General features: G+C 39.1%; 1 protein-coding gene across 1 annotated transcript in view; it reads left to right on the top strand.

The window, feature by feature from the left end:
- Positions 1-16,867, top strand: part of eml3 (EMAP like 3) — a 30,082-nt gene extending 13,215 nt beyond the window's left edge. The window contains exons 3-24 of the mRNA XM_030779676.1: positions 87-201; positions 2,274-2,750; positions 3,611-3,727; positions 4,006-4,028; positions 6,150-6,179; positions 6,518-6,638; positions 7,093-7,242; positions 7,437-7,506; positions 8,298-8,408; positions 8,550-8,645; positions 10,292-10,426; positions 10,999-11,137; positions 11,298-11,449; positions 11,681-11,806; positions 12,476-12,607; positions 12,704-12,771; positions 13,130-13,218; positions 13,455-13,552; positions 13,789-13,876; positions 14,183-14,281; positions 15,419-15,549; positions 16,257-16,867. Coding sequence (XP_030635536.1) covers positions 87-201; positions 2,274-2,750; positions 3,611-3,727; positions 4,006-4,028; positions 6,150-6,179; positions 6,518-6,638; positions 7,093-7,242; positions 7,437-7,506; positions 8,298-8,408; positions 8,550-8,645; positions 10,292-10,426; positions 10,999-11,137; positions 11,298-11,449; positions 11,681-11,806; positions 12,476-12,607; positions 12,704-12,771; positions 13,130-13,218; positions 13,455-13,552; positions 13,789-13,876; positions 14,183-14,281; positions 15,419-15,549; positions 16,257-16,484 — 2,795 coding nt within the window. The 3' untranslated portion in view covers positions 16,485-16,867. The remainder of the gene's footprint in view (positions 1-86; positions 202-2,273; positions 2,751-3,610; positions 3,728-4,005; positions 4,029-6,149; positions 6,180-6,517; positions 6,639-7,092; positions 7,243-7,436; positions 7,507-8,297; positions 8,409-8,549; positions 8,646-10,291; positions 10,427-10,998; positions 11,138-11,297; positions 11,450-11,680; positions 11,807-12,475; positions 12,608-12,703; positions 12,772-13,129; positions 13,219-13,454; positions 13,553-13,788; positions 13,877-14,182; positions 14,282-15,418; positions 15,550-16,256) is intronic.
- The last annotated feature ends 2,864 nt before the right edge of the window (positions 16,868-19,731 follow it).

Below are 19,731 nucleotides of genomic sequence, written 5' to 3'. Positions count from 1 at the left end.
ACAGCTCATTTCAGTCTCAGATTAATGAATGTGTGTGTGTGTGTGTGTGTGTGTGTGTGTGTGTGTGTGTGTGTGTGTGAGCCCAGTGAATCCTAACGCAGCCCGAGCGCTGAATCAGTCCTGCTGTGCTGATGGCTTCTCCAGAGCCCACAGACTGCCAAGCAGCAGTTCCCAGGATGCACCAAGCACTTCAGCCACAAGGTACATATCAAACACACAACTCTCCTCAGTCCAGGAATTTGGGCTCTACCTTGTTTTTTTGTAAGCTGTTTGACCTAAATCCTGTTTACATTTGCAGTTTAAAGAAATCCTCACCCCTTCTCTGCCCTACTGTATTTTGTTTGTGTTTGCCATTGTTGTGGTCAAGTCACTTACCCCCTAGTCTATGTCAAACCTCAAGTCAACAACTCTCAAGTCCAAGTCCTGAACTGCCTTGACTTGGTTTCGAATGAAGACATTTTAAAGAAAGAGAGATACTTTATGAATTGCAGTAGGTGGTAGTAGTATGAGTTATGTAATGAATCAGTTATTTACACAGAGCCTATTTACGCAAATTAGAGCACGCAAAAATCAGTCTTTTTTTTTTCAAGTCCAAGTCTCACAAGCTGTAGTCATAAATAAGCAAGTCCAAGTCAAAATGCAAGTTGGACTCAGGTCCCAGTCTAAGATTTGTATACTGCATCACCTGTATCGTTGTAGTTTGCTTTTATGATGTTATAAAACCAATCGATGAAGATCAAGAAAACCAAACTTTCAGGGAGTGTGTTAGTTATGACAGTTAGAAGTTGTAAGCTAATGTGAGCAGCTGTGAGAGCCAGGCAAGTTGAACTATGAAAAAAATCATAATTGATTCCTTTTTTGATTAATTCATAATTGATCCCTTTTTTGATTAATTCCTTTTTTGATTAAATGTATAATTTAATCAAAAAAGGAATCGTAATGTATCACTAAATTTGATGAAGTAAAGGTAAAATTGTCCTACATTATTCATATTATGCGCTTTACAGATGCTGCAGAGAAAAAAAAAATCCTGTTTACACTTAAATCTGTAAACAAAATCTTGAGCAATTTTCATTCAGTTGAAAGTCTGACTGCATTGATAAGGTTCTTTGGAGTTTTTCTGAAAGGTGAGATTTGTCACTTGTGTAAAACAAGTTAACAGACTGAAGCGAACAGTTTTTTACACCATGATTCTAAGCAGCTGTATCTACCAACATTATTTGTGTTGAGATGATAGATGACATGTACCTCATACATAAATGACTCATCCTTTGTTCTGTTTTTTATTCAATGCCTCGGTATGTTTGGCTTTCCTGATTGGCCTGGTGCATGTTCGGACATGTTAGTGAAGGTTTTTCAGAGTTCAAATAAAACTGTGCTGTAATGTGCAAAAAACTGAATGTGAGTTGGCTGGGCAGAGAAAACTAATGTTACTGCTCTTATTTAATAAAGAAACGGAAGAAAAAAACAAATAACTTAAAAATGGATGTACATGGATTCACACCCTGGGGATAAAGACCAGACTGGGGTCGACTGTTTGACAGAGCAATCAAGGTGTTCCTCTGTTACAGTCTACAGACCTAATTATCTTCAGAGCCACACAATCATAGTAGTGACAGAGAAGTTTGTTGTCGTGACAAAACATTGGCTTCTTTTATTTCATAACAGTAGCCAAAGTGCAAAACTTGCAATAAGCAAAATCGTCAGTCTTGCACAAGCCTCTGCTGTTTCCTCCATCTATTTTTTTTTTTTTTTTTGGTCTCAAGAAATACAAGTTTGACGAGAACTCATCTGTCAGAAAAGACCGCCCACACTTGCCAAAAAAGAAACAGCTTGACGTACTATAGTAGAGTTGGAGATCAGGACAGCTAAAAAATGGGAGCAAGGGGCTCCCAGAGTCTCATGTTTCCATCTAAGTTTTCTTCAAATGTTCCCTCAACTTTGTATAGTCATGTAGAATATCACGATTAATAGGAGAAGTCTGTACAGACAAGAGATAAAATGAAAGAGAGCGAAAGAGAGAGAGAGAGAGAGAGAGAGAGAGAGAGAGAGAGAGAGAGAAGGGGATCTTACTAAAGGAAAAAAAAACAATTTTGGCTTTGAAACTCACACCCAAAAATAAATGCCTCTTCAAAATCAACTGCACTAATTTCACAAAGTTGTCACTTGTGAAAATGTCCATTAAAATGATTCGGTTTACATATTGTGCGTATTTGTGTGTGTTTGTGTGTGTGTGTGTGTGTGTGTGTGCGCGCGCAATTGCTTGTTCTTAGTCAAGTGACAAACTCAGCTGGCAATGTGGAGAGCAACAGACTTAATGCTAGACCCAGTAGCCCCATGCAAAAGCAGGGCACTCACGACAGAGCCACCCAGACAGAGAGCTCTGTCCTGGGGCTTGACAGGGTTCCTCTGGCTCTAACACGGACTGTGCAAAGCTTGTCTCTGGAGGATGCCCTACCTGACAGCATCCAGGCAGCGGAAACAACTCTAAAGAAACAGCAGGGGGAGTCATTGGAGGAGGAGGAGAAGGGGGGGTCAGGGGGAGAGAAGGACTCCACGTGGTCCTCTCTGGTGGAGGAGCCCATCCAGCCCACCACCATCAGAGGCCTGCAGGCCAATCAGAACAGAGGCCTGGAGGACCAGCAGGGCCCAGGGCCCCACACACCCATGTCCGACTCTCCAGCCCCCCCCAAAGAGCAGAGCCCACACTCTGGACCCCTCTCCACCATCCAGGAACTGGAAAAGACACTGTGCGTTTTCTCTCCAGATCTTTCCAATCACCCTGCATGACTGCATGGGCTGTGTTGCCACTCTTACTTCTCTCGCTTTTCTCTTGTGCTTCTGCAACACCCAAAGTCACCACTCTGAGAGAGTTAACTACCACGGTCTCATATTCAGTTTTGAAAACAGCCTGTGCAATAAAGAACTAGCTTCCATTCATGTAAACCAGTTCTGAGAATTGTGTGAATTTGGATCAGCTCTTTGCAGAGAGAGAGCTGTGTTAATTGCAGTATTAGGTGTAGGGTGCAGAGTGAGTGTGAAAGGTTGCCAGAAACCTCTGCTCTTTCACTCCACACAAGACATGATGTTGGTTTTGAAATGAAGACACTCACGGCAGGAGCCATGAGAGAAACAGTTTAAGACTGTATTTGAATTGTGGTATTTAAAACGAATTCAGTCTTTGTTTGGGTTTTGCAAGTGCACAGCATGGGGTTGTTCTGTGGAATCACACTAACTTGTTCAAGCTGAAAGGTCTCTATTCTAAATAATCTAATCTAATCCAATCTTGCCGTACCGATTCTTAATGTACTCACTATAATTGCATGACATCATGACATTGCTGCATGGAAGTTTTGTACAGATTTGTGTTTGTCTTTACTAGGTCACTAATCATTTGAAATTATGAATTAAAATGTGTGTGTGCATATGTGGTGTGTGTGTGTGTGCTTGTGCTGACCTGTATGAGTATTTGAGTAAAACATTAATAGGACGTACATGGAAATTAATGTAAATTAATTTGAAGAGCAATAACTTATAAGTGTGCGTGCTGTATGTCTCACCCCTAAGTCCTGGCTCATGGTGGCCCTGGCCTCTTGTTTTCCCGGCTCAGGGTTCGAAGGAACAGTGAGAAGCTTGGGAAGGACTCGCAGGAGCGGACGAAACAAAGGCTGAGCCGAAAAGCTGCCTCCTCTGCCAACCTCCTCACCCGTTCCCCCAGCCTGGAGAGGTCAGAAACCCACACTCATTCATCACTCACCACCCGTTTCTCTCATCAACACATGACTTTCTCTTTACTGTGCTGCAAACTGAAGTATTTTCCACATATTTTTGAAGTATTCAAATATATCAAGGCAAACATTTGAAATAAAAAATAAATATCTTTCCGTAAATGATCTGGGATTAAATTCACCACAGAATACTTTCTCAGATAGTGGAAGATTTTACCTCAGCACTTTGAATTGAATTTGTTCATTTACTGTTATATTTGTTTGTTTGTCTCAACAGCCGAGCAAAAGATCTTCTCTCAGGTACAGGAAAGTTACTTAATTTCTGCTTCTAAAATATTTTCCAGCACTGTTGCGTTGATTTGGAATGACTTGCTTCATTTTCACACAGATTTGGCTCATCTTGTCGATTTTTTCTCAGGTCATGATCTCCAAGTTGTCTTTCTGAGAAAATATCAGTTTTACATTTTTCTTCCTACGTTCATGACCAGAAATGTTCTGAGAGTGAAACTGCAAGTTCATCTCTGGTTCACTGTTAGCTCTCTGTGTGACTCAGTGAACACACCTTAGTGGCAATTTCTGGTGATTAAGTTTAGTTTATAAATTACATGAATTAGCCCCAGTACTAATTATGCTTCCAATGAATTAGAAGAATATATTTGTGATATTTAAATGTCACATGACAAAAGAATCAGTGTTTTTTTTTTGGGGGGGGGGGGGGGGGGGGGGGGTTCAATATTTTGCCGTGATTTGACCATTTACATAGTCTTGACTGGAAAGGATAAATATTTGTTTAATTTCATTACAATTGTAGTAACTAATTCTGATTAGCCTGATCAAGTTATACTTCTCACCAGTTAAATTAAGATTTGTTTCATGATGCTGCGAGTATGTTTTAATGACAGGATTGTTGACAAATTGGTTTGAAAGTGAATAGAAATAGCATTAAATTTCATAAGTGATGCAGATCAGTTTTATGATGTGGCCTCAAGCTCCCCTGGATTTCTCAGATGAAGACTATGAGTGAATTCCAAGAGCTTTACCAAACCAGTCTACTTCTGATTCACTTTGCTTTTTTAGGTCACCCCTTGGAACCTTTTATTTGAATGTGTTCAGATGTTTTTATGAAGAAAAATGTGAGCTGAGATGATGAGAGCCCATGGGTTTTTTCAGGTTTTCAGAGACATTTGTTTCTTTCTTCTTGTTCCTTAGAGAAAAATTGTAAGGAATCGAATCCTAAAGGGCAGCTGTGTTATGTGAACTATCAGTTTACTTTAGTTTATGACTAATATAACCTGGGAGAAGTGTATCCAGGCCTTTGACTGTAAAAGCAACTGTTTGTAATATTTAAAAGGCCATTTTTCACATCACACGTGCGCATCTCGTCAAACGGATTTACAGAAAGAAAAGAGGCTGTTTAATGCAGTGTGACTGTAGTGTTTTGTTATTTTGATTAAAGCGCCAGTGGTAGACACAGGACATCCTGATAATACTCAATCCTTTCTCCAGATTATCATCCACTGTGGGTAGCTGTATGGTCAAACCACACCGAGTATTATGATAGGAATGACTGATGAATGTTTCTTCTTTGATGAGTGCCAAAACCCCGTATAAGAGTCTGTTTTTCACCCTCACTAGTCATGGACATTTTTGCAGGAGCAAAGTCATTCCAGTAACTCCTTTTCACTGCATCTGGAAGTGGTTAGGAAAGTAAATAAGTGTTCTGTTTGAAACGATGCAAGATCATGTCCTTAAACACACACTCCAGCACTCCACCTTCCTGACAAACTTGAATTCTCCGATTTTATGTGACAGCATAAGCAGTGGGACATAGACACTGAAGTTCATAAGCAAAGCACATCATCTCATATAAAACACACCATCTCATATAAAGTATGTAATCTCACATAAAGCATGTAATCTCACATAAGGAACATAATCTCATATAAAGCATGTAATCTCCTATAAAACACACCATCTCATATAAAGCATAATATCTCATATACAACACATAATCTCATTTAAAGCACAGTATTTTATGTAAAGCATGTCATCTCATATAAACCTGTAAACTATTGGATGTAACTGCAATAATGTACAATAGTATAGAACCACACAACAATGAGTGAATGAGTGAATCCTTTTAGCATCATATACTAAACGACATAAACTATGCAATATATACAGTAATATACAAGCATATAATCTGTGAACTGAACTTGATTCTTTCCTGAACAACTTTATGTAAAACCGTTAGTGTTGAGACTGAAAGTGCTGTTTTCACTTTAAAATGTTCCAGTTCGATCTCCACAAATGAGCTTAGCTAGGTTAGGTTTAGACCACTGAATTTAGAGTTTCTTATGTTTGGATTGTTTCTTATGTTTCTTATGTTTCTTATGTTTGGATTGTTTTGCTCCATGACAGGATCCCAAGGATCAAGAAGAGGGACTCAAGGTGCGTGTCTTTGTATACCAGTTTTCACAAGCCCTGTCCTTATGCATAAGAACAGAGTATATGAGTCTGTCTTCATGTCTGTGTGGTAGCTTTGTATAAGAGCACCATAAAGACCTGTGAAACCTAGTTGAGGCAAAAACCGAACATTCTTTTAAAATGAGGGAATTCATTGAACTGGGAAAACAGAATAGTGCAAATATTTAAGATTACATGCTCATGATTGAACAATCATAACTGCAATTTAAATGGTCCATTGAGGGTTGAATAAATGAATGTTTTCATAGATTTGAGTTTCCCACACAGACTTTCTATTAACATCTTGCCTGTGTTGCTTACAGCTCAGTCGATAAAGATGTTCATCCGTGGGCGTCCAATCACCATGTATGTGCCCTCAAACATCCAGAACTATGAGGAGCTGAAGATGGATTTGCCCTCAGAGAAGCTGGAGTTGGACTGGGTGTATCTTTATTATGACTGTGATATATACACCATATACCTGTGTTTTATGACTGTGATATATATCTGTGATTATATATATAAATTAATGTGTGTGTGTGTGTGTGTGTGTGTGTGTATACTATATATATATATATATATATATATATATATACTACATACCTGTGTTTTCCTCGTTATTCGAGGTATAGTGTGAACTGGTCAAGATTAAAGAGCTCTTTTTTTCTTCAGGCAACCCCACTAAGAATAGTATTCATTGAGTTTTAAATGTCTGAATCAGGAGAATTTTGATGTTGTGAAATTCAGTGGCAAGACTGTTCCTTCTCAAGCCACTCTTCACATTGAGTGTTGCTTCTCAGGCAGTAACAGATGTAGGTTGTAGTAAATTGCATATAAGGGATGGGTGTGTCAGTTTAAGAAAATTATGAGCTCCATGGCCTTGACTGCTTGGCTGTAGCTATGGTTACCGTGGACGGGACTGCCGAGCTAACCTGTATGTGTTGCCATCTGGAGAGGCTGTGTATTTCATTGCCTGTGTGGTCGTACTGTACCACATCAGCAACCAAACACAGCGCCACTACCGCAAACACACTGACTGTGTACGCTGGTGAGTTCTGCAAAATGCCCTCCTCTGTATCGATAATAATATATGGAACAGACATTTTCAGTTAACCCTTAAAAATGAGTGTAGAGTGTGGAGATTTTTTTAAATACTGATTTTGTAATGAGCTGCATGTAAATACAGGGTCTCTCTCTCTCTCTCTCTCTCTCTCTCTCTCTCCCTCATTTCATTTTCTACAGTTTAGCCATTCACCCAGATAATGTACGCATAGCATCTGGACAGACGGCAGGAGTGGACAAAGATGGCAAGGTAAATTTCATGAAGTATTTTGAGAACTGATTTGAGGATAATATTCCTCACTCTCTCAGATCAGTTTATTTGCTATTAATGTTTATTTTTGCAAAGGAATTGCAACATATAAATCTAAAACCCTTAAAGCTGGAGTTTATGTATGTCTCTGTGGGATTAGCTACACAGACTACTTAATTATGTTAGTCCTGGTATTCTCCTTGTCTCGTGTTCTTTAATTAAAACCAGACTGGAGAGATAATAGCCATTGGGTTAATACTCAGACCCTTCCATACACACTATATGTGTGACAGTTATGGACAGCTCTGATTTCAGGGTTCACAGCTGGCAAATGTGTGTCAGATCAGGAACTGTACCATGGAGGCCAAGGAGCTGTCTGTGAAAGTCTGGATGAGGGATACGTTTGGAGAAGGGTGTAAAAAGAATTTCAGTGTAGGCCATCTGTAGGCAATAGAAAAAGTATAGAATACTTTATGTGCTATGTAGTGACAGTGTTTTCTAACATCATTGTTTTCATCACTGGGTTTTATGCTGCAGGATACAGGCTATACGAACCATTCCTGTTTATTTACAGTTGAGAGTCTGTAAATGGCTGGACTGCTTTGTGCCCTATGAGGTCTTATGTTTTTTGAGGAGCTTTCCCTGTAGTTTTACTTTCCATAATTTGGGACAATGACCTGTAAACCCCGTTACTTAACAGTATACTGTGGAATGTTTTCAGAATACCTGTTTACTGTGTGTGCGTGCGTGCGTGCGTGTGTGTCTGTGTCTGTTCGTGTGTGTATTTTTAGCCTTTGCAGGCCTTTGTGCACATTTGGGATTCAACAACGCTGGTGACTCTGCAGCAGATTGGACCGGGCACCTTTGAACGAGGCATTGCCTCTGTGGCTTTCTCTCATGCTGTGAGTCCACAGTCTCTTTAGTTTTCTCTTCACACTGTGTCAAACCTTTTACCATACACTTCTCACCTAGCATTTTCATACTTTGACTCCAAAATAATGTCTTGTTGTCTATAGTGAATTTGTGTGTTTTTTGGGGGTTAGGATGCTGGAACGTTGCTGTGTGTGATTGATGAATCTAATGAACACATGCTGTCTGTTTGGGACTGGGCCAAAGGAATCAAGCAAGCTGAAGTGAAGGTGTAGCAGGGAACCATCTCTCTCTGTCTCTGTCTCTGTCTCCCTCTCTCTCTCTCTCTCTCTCACACACACACACACACACACACACACACACACACACTCTCAGACTGATCTATAGACACTCACATGCACACCCATACAGTCACATTCAAATATACACACTCACATATACACACTCACATGTACACTCACATACAAACTCACATATACACATTCACACATAGCTATACACTCACAAACACACTCACATATACACTTACATGCACACTCACACATACATTCAAACATACACACTCACATACACTCACATATACACACTCACATACACTCACATATACACACTCACATGTACACTCACATATACACACTCACATGTACACTCACACATACACTCACATATACACACTCACATGTACACTCACATACACACTCACATATACACATTCACACATAGCTACACACTCACATATACACACTCACACATAGCTATACACTCACATACACACTCACATATACACACTCACACATAGCTATACACTCACATACACACTCACACATACACACTCACACATAGCTATACACTCACATACACACTCACATACAAACTCACATATACACTCACATACACACTCACATATACACACTCACACATAGCTATACACTCACATACACACTCACACATACACATTCACATATAGCTATACACTCACATACACACTCACATATATACAGTCACATATACACTTACGTACACACTCACATACACACTCATATACACATTCACATACACACTCACAAACACTTTCAGGTACACACACTCACATTTACACACATTCACTCTCACATATACACACACACACACACACCCTTATCATAGTAGTGGTTTTAATGTAGTTACAAGAATAAAAATTGTAACATTTTAGGAAGCACACACTATGCAGCTGCTGTAAATACAAGTTGTGTTTATTGGACACCAAACTATTAAAATTAACTGTCTAAACAGCTGAGGAACAGCATTTTTCTGTTCCTATTCTGGTATGGCCTTTCTCCAAAATATTACCACTTCCCATAGAGTAGGGTGAATCAAGTTACTATGGCAACAGAATAAAGATTTTAAATGGTCACTTTGTGCGGTACAGTGTTAGGGCTTTTGAGAAGTAAGTATGAGGTAATTTCCAGATCTTTTTTAGTAACGTTTGCTTCTGCCAGACAGATATAGGAACAGGATGTGATATGCTCTGAATTCAATGAATGATTGCAAACTATTCAAGGTATAGTTACCCTAAAGTATGGGATAGAGTTAAACTGTATGACAGTTACAGTGTAAATTATAACACACAGTATGCCACATTCATGAGTACAAAGCACTTAACAGTGCTTACACTGACATAACACCAATCAGATTACATCTATGTTTATGCAGACAAACATATTGTACTAAAGGAATGGTGTACAGGTGCCTTTAGCAAACTTTGTCATATTTTTGCAGCTGTAACATCATCAGTGATTAGATGTATTGTTTTTCATTTTAATTCCACAAATCACTGCTCCTGATATGGGTCTTGTCTTTGAAAGTAATGTCAGTGTGTCCATGTCATGATATAAAGTTTTGTCACAGAATTTGTCCCCTACTCTGTCTGTTGTAGAGCACAAATGAGGCAGTGCTGGCTGTGGAGTTCAACTCATCAGACAGCAACAACATCATCACTTGTGGAAAGTCACATGTCTACTTCTGGACCTTAAGTGCTGGCACATTGACGAAAAAGCAGGGCATATTTGGGGTTAGTCGAGCTATCCTCTCACCACAAACGCTCTCAACTACACTAAACTCTTCTTTATAAGTTGTACTTTAGAGTAATAATGTCAAAAGGCCTCAAGCATATGTATCAATCAAATATATAGTTATGTCTCTGTTTTCTTTAGTATGTTTGCAAAAACAATATTTGATGTTTCTGTAAGCAAGGGAACCATGCCCTGGTGGGAAGTTATAGATCATTCAAAACCCTGGAGTCACTCAGACTCATGGATTGTTTTTCCTGTGCTCCGATTTGGAGCCTTATTGGTCCTGACATTCCAATATCAAGAAAAAACTTGATCCCCAATTTTCATTTACTTACATTTACTAAAATTTGTAAAAAAAATTTAGTCAGCAGAAGTTTCCATAGATTACAATGTGATTTTGTTTCATTCCTCCTGAAACAAGCTAAGTTAGCCTTGAACTTGAAGGTTAACGTAAGAATCACCAGACAGTGATTTAGACGCTTTATTTAATTATTCACTCTAATTAAATAACAGTGGTCCTAGCCTCAGTGAGAATGTTCATTTTTGTAATTGTTTGTTCTATTTTTCACAGAAATACAAGAAGCCCAAATTTATTCTGTGCTTCGTATTCAGTTTGACGGGAGACGTATTAACAGGAGACTCTGAGGGAAACATCCTCACATGGGGAAAATCAGCCGCTGATGTCAAGACGCTGGGAAAAGGAGCAAAGGGTCAGCTCTCTCTGATCAAAACACTGCTTTGTTGTTGTTGTTTGTTTGTTTCAAAAAGAAGTTTACATATTGCCTGTAATGAGAATCAGATATTCCACTCCGTCTGGTTTGTCCTGTTTTATTCTCACACTCTATCTTTCTGTCTCCCTTTCTCCTGCAGAAACCTTCCAGATCATGCGGCAGACACGGGCTCACGAGGGCAGCGTCTTCACCCTGTGTGTCCTGCAGGGCGGTGCTCTTCTCAGTGGTGGCGGTAAAGATCGCAGGATTATTCGCTGGAGTGCTGATCTGGCACCTGAAAGGGAGTGTGAGGTGAAAAATAAGTTTGTGTTAATGTCATTTCTCACACAAAAGGCAAAATTGTACACTGCAAAAGACCATATTGTCTGTTTTCCAAACTGAGACACATATGTGAACTCTTTGTTCGCACATTTCAGTCTTTGGTAGTATTGTAGGTCAGTTCAGTGTGTATGCATGTGCCCGCACACGCATGAATATTTGTGACGCTCTGTAACACATTGCCCTTATCCAATATTCCACTAGATTCCAGAGAAGTACGGAGCCGTTCGCACCATTGCCGTTGTGGACAGTGAAGAACTGCTAGTCGGAACAACACGAAATGCAATTCTCAGAGGGACATTTTCGGATGGCTTTGTTGCCATTGTGCAGGTACATTGACTGCATGAGTTATTCAGCAGGAAGTCATTCTAAAGCACTGTAATGCTGTATGGATGTCTGTCGGAATGTAATCACTTCAATCACAACACCTGCCACTAAAGTCAGGCCTTTTTTAAAATTATTATTGTTTTTCAGACCATTATACAATACACTGGACTCGACCATAACCGAACAGCATCTATTCATGCCCTTTCCACAATTCAGCATACCAAAATAAATAGAAAAAGCACATTGCCACATAAAGAAATATTGGATCAACAGAATAAAGAATTCACTCACAATAGAGAGAATCCCAAACACAGCTGCTACTTAATAATGACATTAAAAATACAATGTTTTTCTAATAAGTGTAATATTCTTCCAGAACCTAGTTGTACCTAGTTACGACACCAAAACAAGTGTCTGTCTGCTCTTTTCTATCTAATATTTAATGCAGATCGCTGGTAACCCAGGACTCATTTTACTGTAGCTGCAACATTCTGAACTTTTTCACTTGTTTTGCCAAATAAGATCTCAGAGATTGTGTTGTAAAAGCCACAGCGCTGGTTTGTTATGTGTACTGGCGTGTCACTGTGAATTGAGTTTGTTTGTTTTGTTCTGTTTTTTGTAGTTGTTACTGACAGTGTCAGTGAGGGTGTTCCCCCTCTGTTTTTTATTCAGGGTCATGTTGATGAAATGTGGGGTCTGGCCACACACCCCACCCAACATGTCTTCCTCACCTGTGGAAATGACAAACAGGTGTGTGTGTGGAACGCTGAAGAGCATACTCTGGACTGGTGCACCATGCTAGAGGTTAGAGGTCACGTTCAGCACTGAATATCTGTATAAACTACCTGTGTAAAATTAGAGTGATCAGAGTGCAACATTTAACTTCGACTTCTAATCCAGGAATCTGGACTGTGTGCTGACTTCTCTCCTAATGGGGCTTTTGTTTCTATTGGACTGAACAGTGGGAGGTAAGGCTTGGATTCTGACCATACAAAAACACTTGGGAACCTCTTTTATAGCTTTATATGGAAAGGGAAAAATACCTGACAGCATTCTTAGTTGTCTAGAGAGGAAACGCATGCCTTCCTGCATAAAATGTTAATCATCTTCTAGTACAACAACAGCATTTGACTTGATCATAAGTGCACTGCGTCACATTGTTAGTGTACATCTTTGAATTATTGTGATATCACTTTATTTACAGCATAACTATTATATTCCACAGACGGAGAAAGAGGCACAATTTTCCATAACTAAGCTTGTTTCACTCTCCTTATAAACTCCATCACACATTCACGTCATTAACTGATATAAACCTTATACCAGGTGGTTGGTGCTCGACCTGCAAACCAGAGAGATCGTGTCTGATTTGGTGGATGGAAACGAGCAGCTGTCCGCCATGAGATATTCACCAGGTGGGTTATTAGATGACAGCGTACATACAGAGATCTGTTATTGTCTAATCATCTCACTGTATTACAAAGGAAATCCTCTCACTTCCTTTAATTTTGAAATGAAAACTTATTTTGACTGAAATATGCCTTAGATGCCGTGAACTATAAAAGTAACATTTAGACTGTAATAGTCTTTCCTTTGCTTTAGCCATTGTCTGTTTCCTGTCAATCAGTGTTTATTGTTCCTGTCTCTGCAGATGGCAGTTTCTTGGCTGTGGGTTCACACGACAACTTTATTTACATTTACAGTGTGTCTGAAGGCGGCCGGCGTTATGCTCGATTTGGAAAGTGCACGGTAAACAAATCTCAGAGAGCGTTGTGGTCCACTGCAAAAATTAACAAGGACTTATTGGCCATTGACTGTGTACTGCTGAGTCAGTATTGTTGTGTCATATTTGTCAGTGTTTATTTTAGGAACATGTAATGGTGTGGCATGTGTGATGTGGCTATTGACTGAATGTGGATGATGTTGTTATGAGGGTACAGCGCATATGGTCAGAACTCATATCTGTGCTGTGTGTTTAACCACAGGGGCACTCAAGTTTCATCACTCATCTTGACTGGTCCAAAGATGGAAAGTACATTATGTCCAACTCTGGCGATTACGAAATCCTTTACTGTAAGAATTGAGAGCACATGTGATACCTGTGTGTGAATGCTCCTACATGTGTATGCATGCGTGAGCATATGTGTGTGTGTGTGTGTGTGTGTGTGTGCACGCGCATCCATGAGTGTATATGTGTGCATGCATGACCATATGTGTGTGTGTGTGTGTGTGTGTGTGTGTGCGCAGCCATGAGTGTAGGTTTGTATGTTTGTGTTGGCATTAGTGTATGTGTGTGCATATGTGTATGCTAATATTGACATGTATTGTGTGCCTGTTTATATACGTTTTAAAGTGAGAAGTGTTTCTATGTGGACACAGGGGACATTGCTGGAGGCTGTAAGCTGCTGAGAAATCGTTTTGAGAGCAAAGACAGAGAATGGGCATCTTATACCTGTGTGCTTGGATTCCATGTCATGGGTAAGAGAAACCATTTTTTGGCTGCCTTTTGAGGAAAGCTTGGGTACTTTTCATGTTTAAAGATGCATTTTCGGCTGGTTTCAGGCTGGTATGAAGGGGCCATGGGTTGTTTGCATAATTATCCCGCTGCTTGATTGAATTCATGATTCCATTCACTATACACAAAATTCAACAGAAGTGTAAGTGTAAAATAAACCAAATAACACCAGCAATCCACAAGCATATTACTCTATAGCTTTTTTTCAGCACTAGCATCTTTCTTCCAGCACATTACACACCACTCATGCACTGAGCCAAAGGTCAAGTTTTGGTCATGTCTGACGCTAACACTTGGATCCGGTTTAAGTTTCAGTGCTGTGACATCACCTTTAATGGCTTCTGTAAACGGAAGCTTTTTTTCTGACAAACCATGAGAAATACCTAATGGCATAAAGATCCCATCTGATCGTAGAATCTGAGACTTTGTATTTCCAAGATGTAATCAAGTTTTATAGATTTCCAACCATCACATTTGGATCCATTCATTTATTTCCTTCTTGCTTCCTAAGCCATGCAAACTGTGGAATTTGAAGTATTTATTTTATTTCTATGACTGTGACTGCTAGCCTCTTCCTTATGAGGCTTCTCTCTCTCTCTCTGTCTCTCTCTCTCCATTTTAGTCTATGACAGATGGATTTTACCTGCATGGTTCATCAGTTTAGTGCCTAAGTAAAACAGAACACAGATAATGCAAATTCTGTTTTCACAGGAGCCTTGATGAATGCTTATTTTTCTCACCTTATTTTAGTTTATTACCTTTATCAACCCTGCGTGCTATAGTTATGTGTTGTCTGTTACTAGGGCTGTTAGTGTTGGATTTGAGTTCCCTTTGCAGATAAAAAAGCAACCCATAATAAAGGATAATGCATTATAATGACCTAATGTAATTCATAATGAAATCAGTAAGGTGTAGATCAGACAATGCCAATGTGCATTTGAATCTTCACATGTGTAATATGGCATTAGTACTGATTAAATATGCACAGACATTTTCAGCTGACCCTAATTTTTGTTCTTGTAGTGGTTTACAGGCATACCTGTTAGGCTCTTCTTATGATCAAGCCTGTCTCTGAATGTGCTGTGTTTGAAATCCTCAAGGTGTTTGGATGGAGGGATCAGATGGGACAGACATCAATGCCTTGTGTCGCTCTCACAGCGAGAGAGTAGTGGCAGTGGCTGACGACTTCTGTAAAGTTCACCTTTTCCAGTATCCCTGCCCCAAACTGAAGGTGTGTCACACACAGACAAATGTTCACGCTAATGCTAATGCTAATGGAGTACTAGCTCTGTTCCAGAGGCCTCATTACAGCTAGCACCTAGCACATGACTCTGCTGATTCCACATGGTTCTATAAATACATGTGGTTGTTAAAAGAAACTGAACTATGATTTTCTCAGTTCTCTAGCACTTCATTATTTCAGGTCTTCCACCATCAGTAACTGGTTTTGTGTCTCCAAGATTGCATTCGCCTTTATGTGTACACCTAGAATAAATGTGTTGTCTTCCTAGTTCAGAATATACTCAGATATCCCTGATACATTTTAACTGTCATTCATGTTCATGCTTAAGTGGAGCACACCGTGTCACAACAACTGAGATCATTCACAACAACTGAAAAATAATGTAAACACACGGCAACCATTCAAGAAGTAGTATAAAAGCAAAGATTCAAAACATTCAGACATTGAAAAAGTAGCACCACAGCCAATATTTAAGAGTCTCAAAAAGTAGTATCACAGCCTTATTAAAACAACAGGATTACATTATATCTGAAGATGTTTTGCGCTATTTTCCCCTTCTAGAGTGAGTGATGTTCTTGAAACCTGTTGTTGTTCAGCTGCAGCTGGCTGTGGTACACTGTATGAATCTCCAGACCATGTTTTACACCAGAGTTAACTCTGAGTCTCCTACTGCTCCTCCTCCTCTGCTCCCTCAGGCACCCAGCCACAAATATGAGGGCCATGGAAGTCATGTGACCAACGTACGCTTCACGCACAACGACAGCCACCTCCTGTCCATAGGCGGGAAAGACACCTGCATCCTGCAGTGGAGAATCAGAGGAGGCCTCACTGGTGAGGTCAAAGATCCCCCATCCTCCTCTCCACTGTCAACCTCCACCAGCTCCCCAGAGCCAGGATCCCAGCAAGACAAAGACATGGAGTGAGAGCAGGCACGGGTGAGGAAAGAAAAATGACAGGACATACGTTATGTGTGGGTAAAAATAATTAAATCAGTCTTAGCTAGTCTATGCAATGGCATACACATCCAGTGGTTATTTCATTACCACAGGGTCAGAACAAGTATGACAATTCACTACTTTGGTATTCACTCATTTGTATTACTTAAATGTATTGTGAACAGGGTTACAGCTCCCAACTGTTCATTAAACTACATTATCCTCCCAGCATGCTACTTTGTTCCTCAGCCATGCTTTCAGACATCTCGAGGTAAATGATTGAGCTTAATGCAGAAAATGAACTGACCTGCAGTCATGGTGTGGACTAAGTCAAATTTAAATTTATCTTTTGATAACACACACATTAATTTTAACCCTAAAGGAATGTGGTTTGAATGAATAATTAAACTGGACATGCCCTTGAATGACCCACCTAATTAAAACATGCAATTCTCAGCCTAGTTTGAAATGGCAAATTACCTATGTCTCATGGGTAGATGAGCGCCTTATTCTGTCTGTTTCTGTAACTATACTCTATACTATATAACTATAACTATAACTAGACTATACGCTTAATTAACAGTGGATTCCATGTAATAATGAAAAAGAGATGGGCTCTACCATTATGCCTACCAGGAGTGCACCCAGTGGTGTTCCCTTAGTTTTATTTTATTCAGAGCGTTTTATCCACCAAATCATTCATTAAGATTTTTACAAGTATAGAAGCTATCAATGAAGATTTGTCATAAAATATTTTGCTCATGAACTGTTGTTTTCAGCTGTGAGAGCTCAAAGAGCAAGTCTTGAGTAAGTACACATAGGTAACTTCTCTAACACCTGTAGATACCTTTCCTCTGTCTTTATGAAACCAGACTACCTGAAAAAAAAGAAAAACAACAGATAAAAGTTTATGTAGAGCCCAATATCACTATTTAAAGTCTCAAAGGGCTTTACATGCCCACAACAAACAAACAGGACTTTAGCTCCAGGGTGCTGGTTGGTCAGTTGTGTGGTCCAGTGGAATGTATTCATTCACTATATATTGCCATACCGTGTCACTGCATGTATAAGAAACACAGTTATCCTGGCCAGTTACCCTCTCAACCACAATAAACACCGCTCCGTCTGGCCAGTTACCCTCTCAACCACAATGGAAACATTTCGTGTCAGTTCCAGTATCTTTGTTGGGATAGCAGCAGATGAATGAATGGATGAGGACAAAGGCATACTGCACCTTTTAACTGTGACATTGTCTATTATGTAACATGGCATTTTGTGCTTTATTGTTTTAATGTGCACAAATGTACACATACATTCTTGATTTCATCATCTTCATAGCTATGTTATTCAATTTATCTCTCAAATTAACATTAGCTTTGTTTGGAAATGTTATCTAGTTTTATTGTGAAGTTAAATTTTGCTTATATGAACAAGTGCAAAAAAAAAATCACACAATGTGTTATATCCCCATTAAAACCGCTAACTGGGCTTTAGCTGTTAAGACCATGACTCATGTAGATTTTTTTGGCTTCACCCATGTCAAAGAATCAGGTGTAGACAGACTTTTTCCTTCTTTCTGACGCATACTATTTTTTTGTGATTAATATAGTCTGGCGTTCAATGCTCTAACCCTCCAGTACTTGTCAGAAGAAGCATGACAAAATGTAAAATTGAAACTGTCATTTTAGGGCCACTGATAAATGGTGCACATGTTACCACAGACTGCACAGTGTCCAGGTTAACTTCACAGACACCACCCCGGGAGAAACATGGAGATAAAATGCATCTGATTACAGCTTTAGAGGTCTTTTATCATAATAATTCAACACACAGACATACAAAAAGGAAGACAAGAAGGAAAGAACAGAAAAAGACAGAAAAAATCTGCATAAAAATGTTTTGTGTTTCATGTTCTTTTTCACAGTAGAAGTGTACATGTTCTTGATTTTAACATTGAATAACATGCTTTACTTTTTAATGTTCTGAAATTAGATGAGAGATTTTTTTTATTTTTGTCAGAATGCTTTGCACCTTTATGTGAATTTAAGACATTCTTTCTTAATATACTGTAATTACACAATGTGATTTACCCAAGTGTTTTGCTTCTGTTCTCATGAATGACTGACATTGAACAGTATAACTTTTGGTTTACTTTTTTGCTGGGCTGTTTTTCTTTTTGTTTTGCCAGTGAGTCACAATCGATACAAGGTGTATAAAATAGTCAACTGCATGTTTGAGGCTGAGAATAAAACAACAAGTGACAGTATTTTTTGGGATTTTGTATGACAGAAAAAAGTGACTGTCTGTTTCAGGGGACCTAGTCTTCAGTGGTCCTGTGAAACAGGGTATTGGCACTCAGTTGGTTCTAAACTGAGCAGGGTTCTTTTCTAGTGCCTTCAATTACCATTCATTATTACAACTGTGGTTATCTGTGAACAGCGTTCATTTTGTCTCAAAGAACTAAACATACTGCTTACAGGTCACATTACGTTTTTGTGTAAGGACCTTTGTGTACTGTCAGAAATGATCATCTCCTAATATTTGAAAACAAGTCTCTCATGTTATCATGTTTCCCTCTTTACTATGCAATTTACATTACTGGTTTCATTTAATGTTTGTCCATATGATGCATTTGTAATGTGTTTTATGTCAGATACTTTTAGGTTTAACATTTTTTATTTTTTATCCTTTTTACTAAAGAGACAGAGGGCTTTTAGAAGGATACCCTGGTCAAACATCTATGACCTCAGGCTATTCCCTCACATTACAATATCTCCCCTGTGTAGTGACAATGTACCAACCAAACAAATGCAAAAATGTTGCCTTTTGTGTGGACCAATTAACTTCTGCTTGCCAACTTTGTTTACAAACAACACAAAATATCAGTACATTTATCAATAAATGATTTTAATTTGAAAGTCATGAGAATCTCTAATTATTTCAGGTTGGGATTCAGTTGTTGTCCTCTGAAAGTATTATCTTTTCTGCAATGTGCGTCTTTGTCATTCTTTCATAAGCCTAGTCTTTACTTTATGCACTACACCACTGGAGAAAATTGAAAAAACCCATTCTGGTTGTCCCAGGATAGGCCAGGTGTTACCGAGCTGTGTATGGAGCAGTGCTTAGTCTTCCTGTGATAATATTCATAATTTTACACTCTCCACACTGTGGCACTTTTATCATACTGACCTTTACATGATCTTGCCCCATGTTATAAAGCATGGATTCTGAACTG

This window comes from Chanos chanos, chromosome 7 (assembly GCF_902362185.1).
Source record: "Chanos chanos chromosome 7, fChaCha1.1, whole genome shotgun sequence".
NCBI lineage: Eukaryota > Metazoa > Chordata > Actinopteri > Gonorynchiformes > Chanidae > Chanos > Chanos chanos.
Note: the sequence above shows the minus strand (reverse complement) of the source record. Positions and strands in the feature narration are given on the sequence as shown.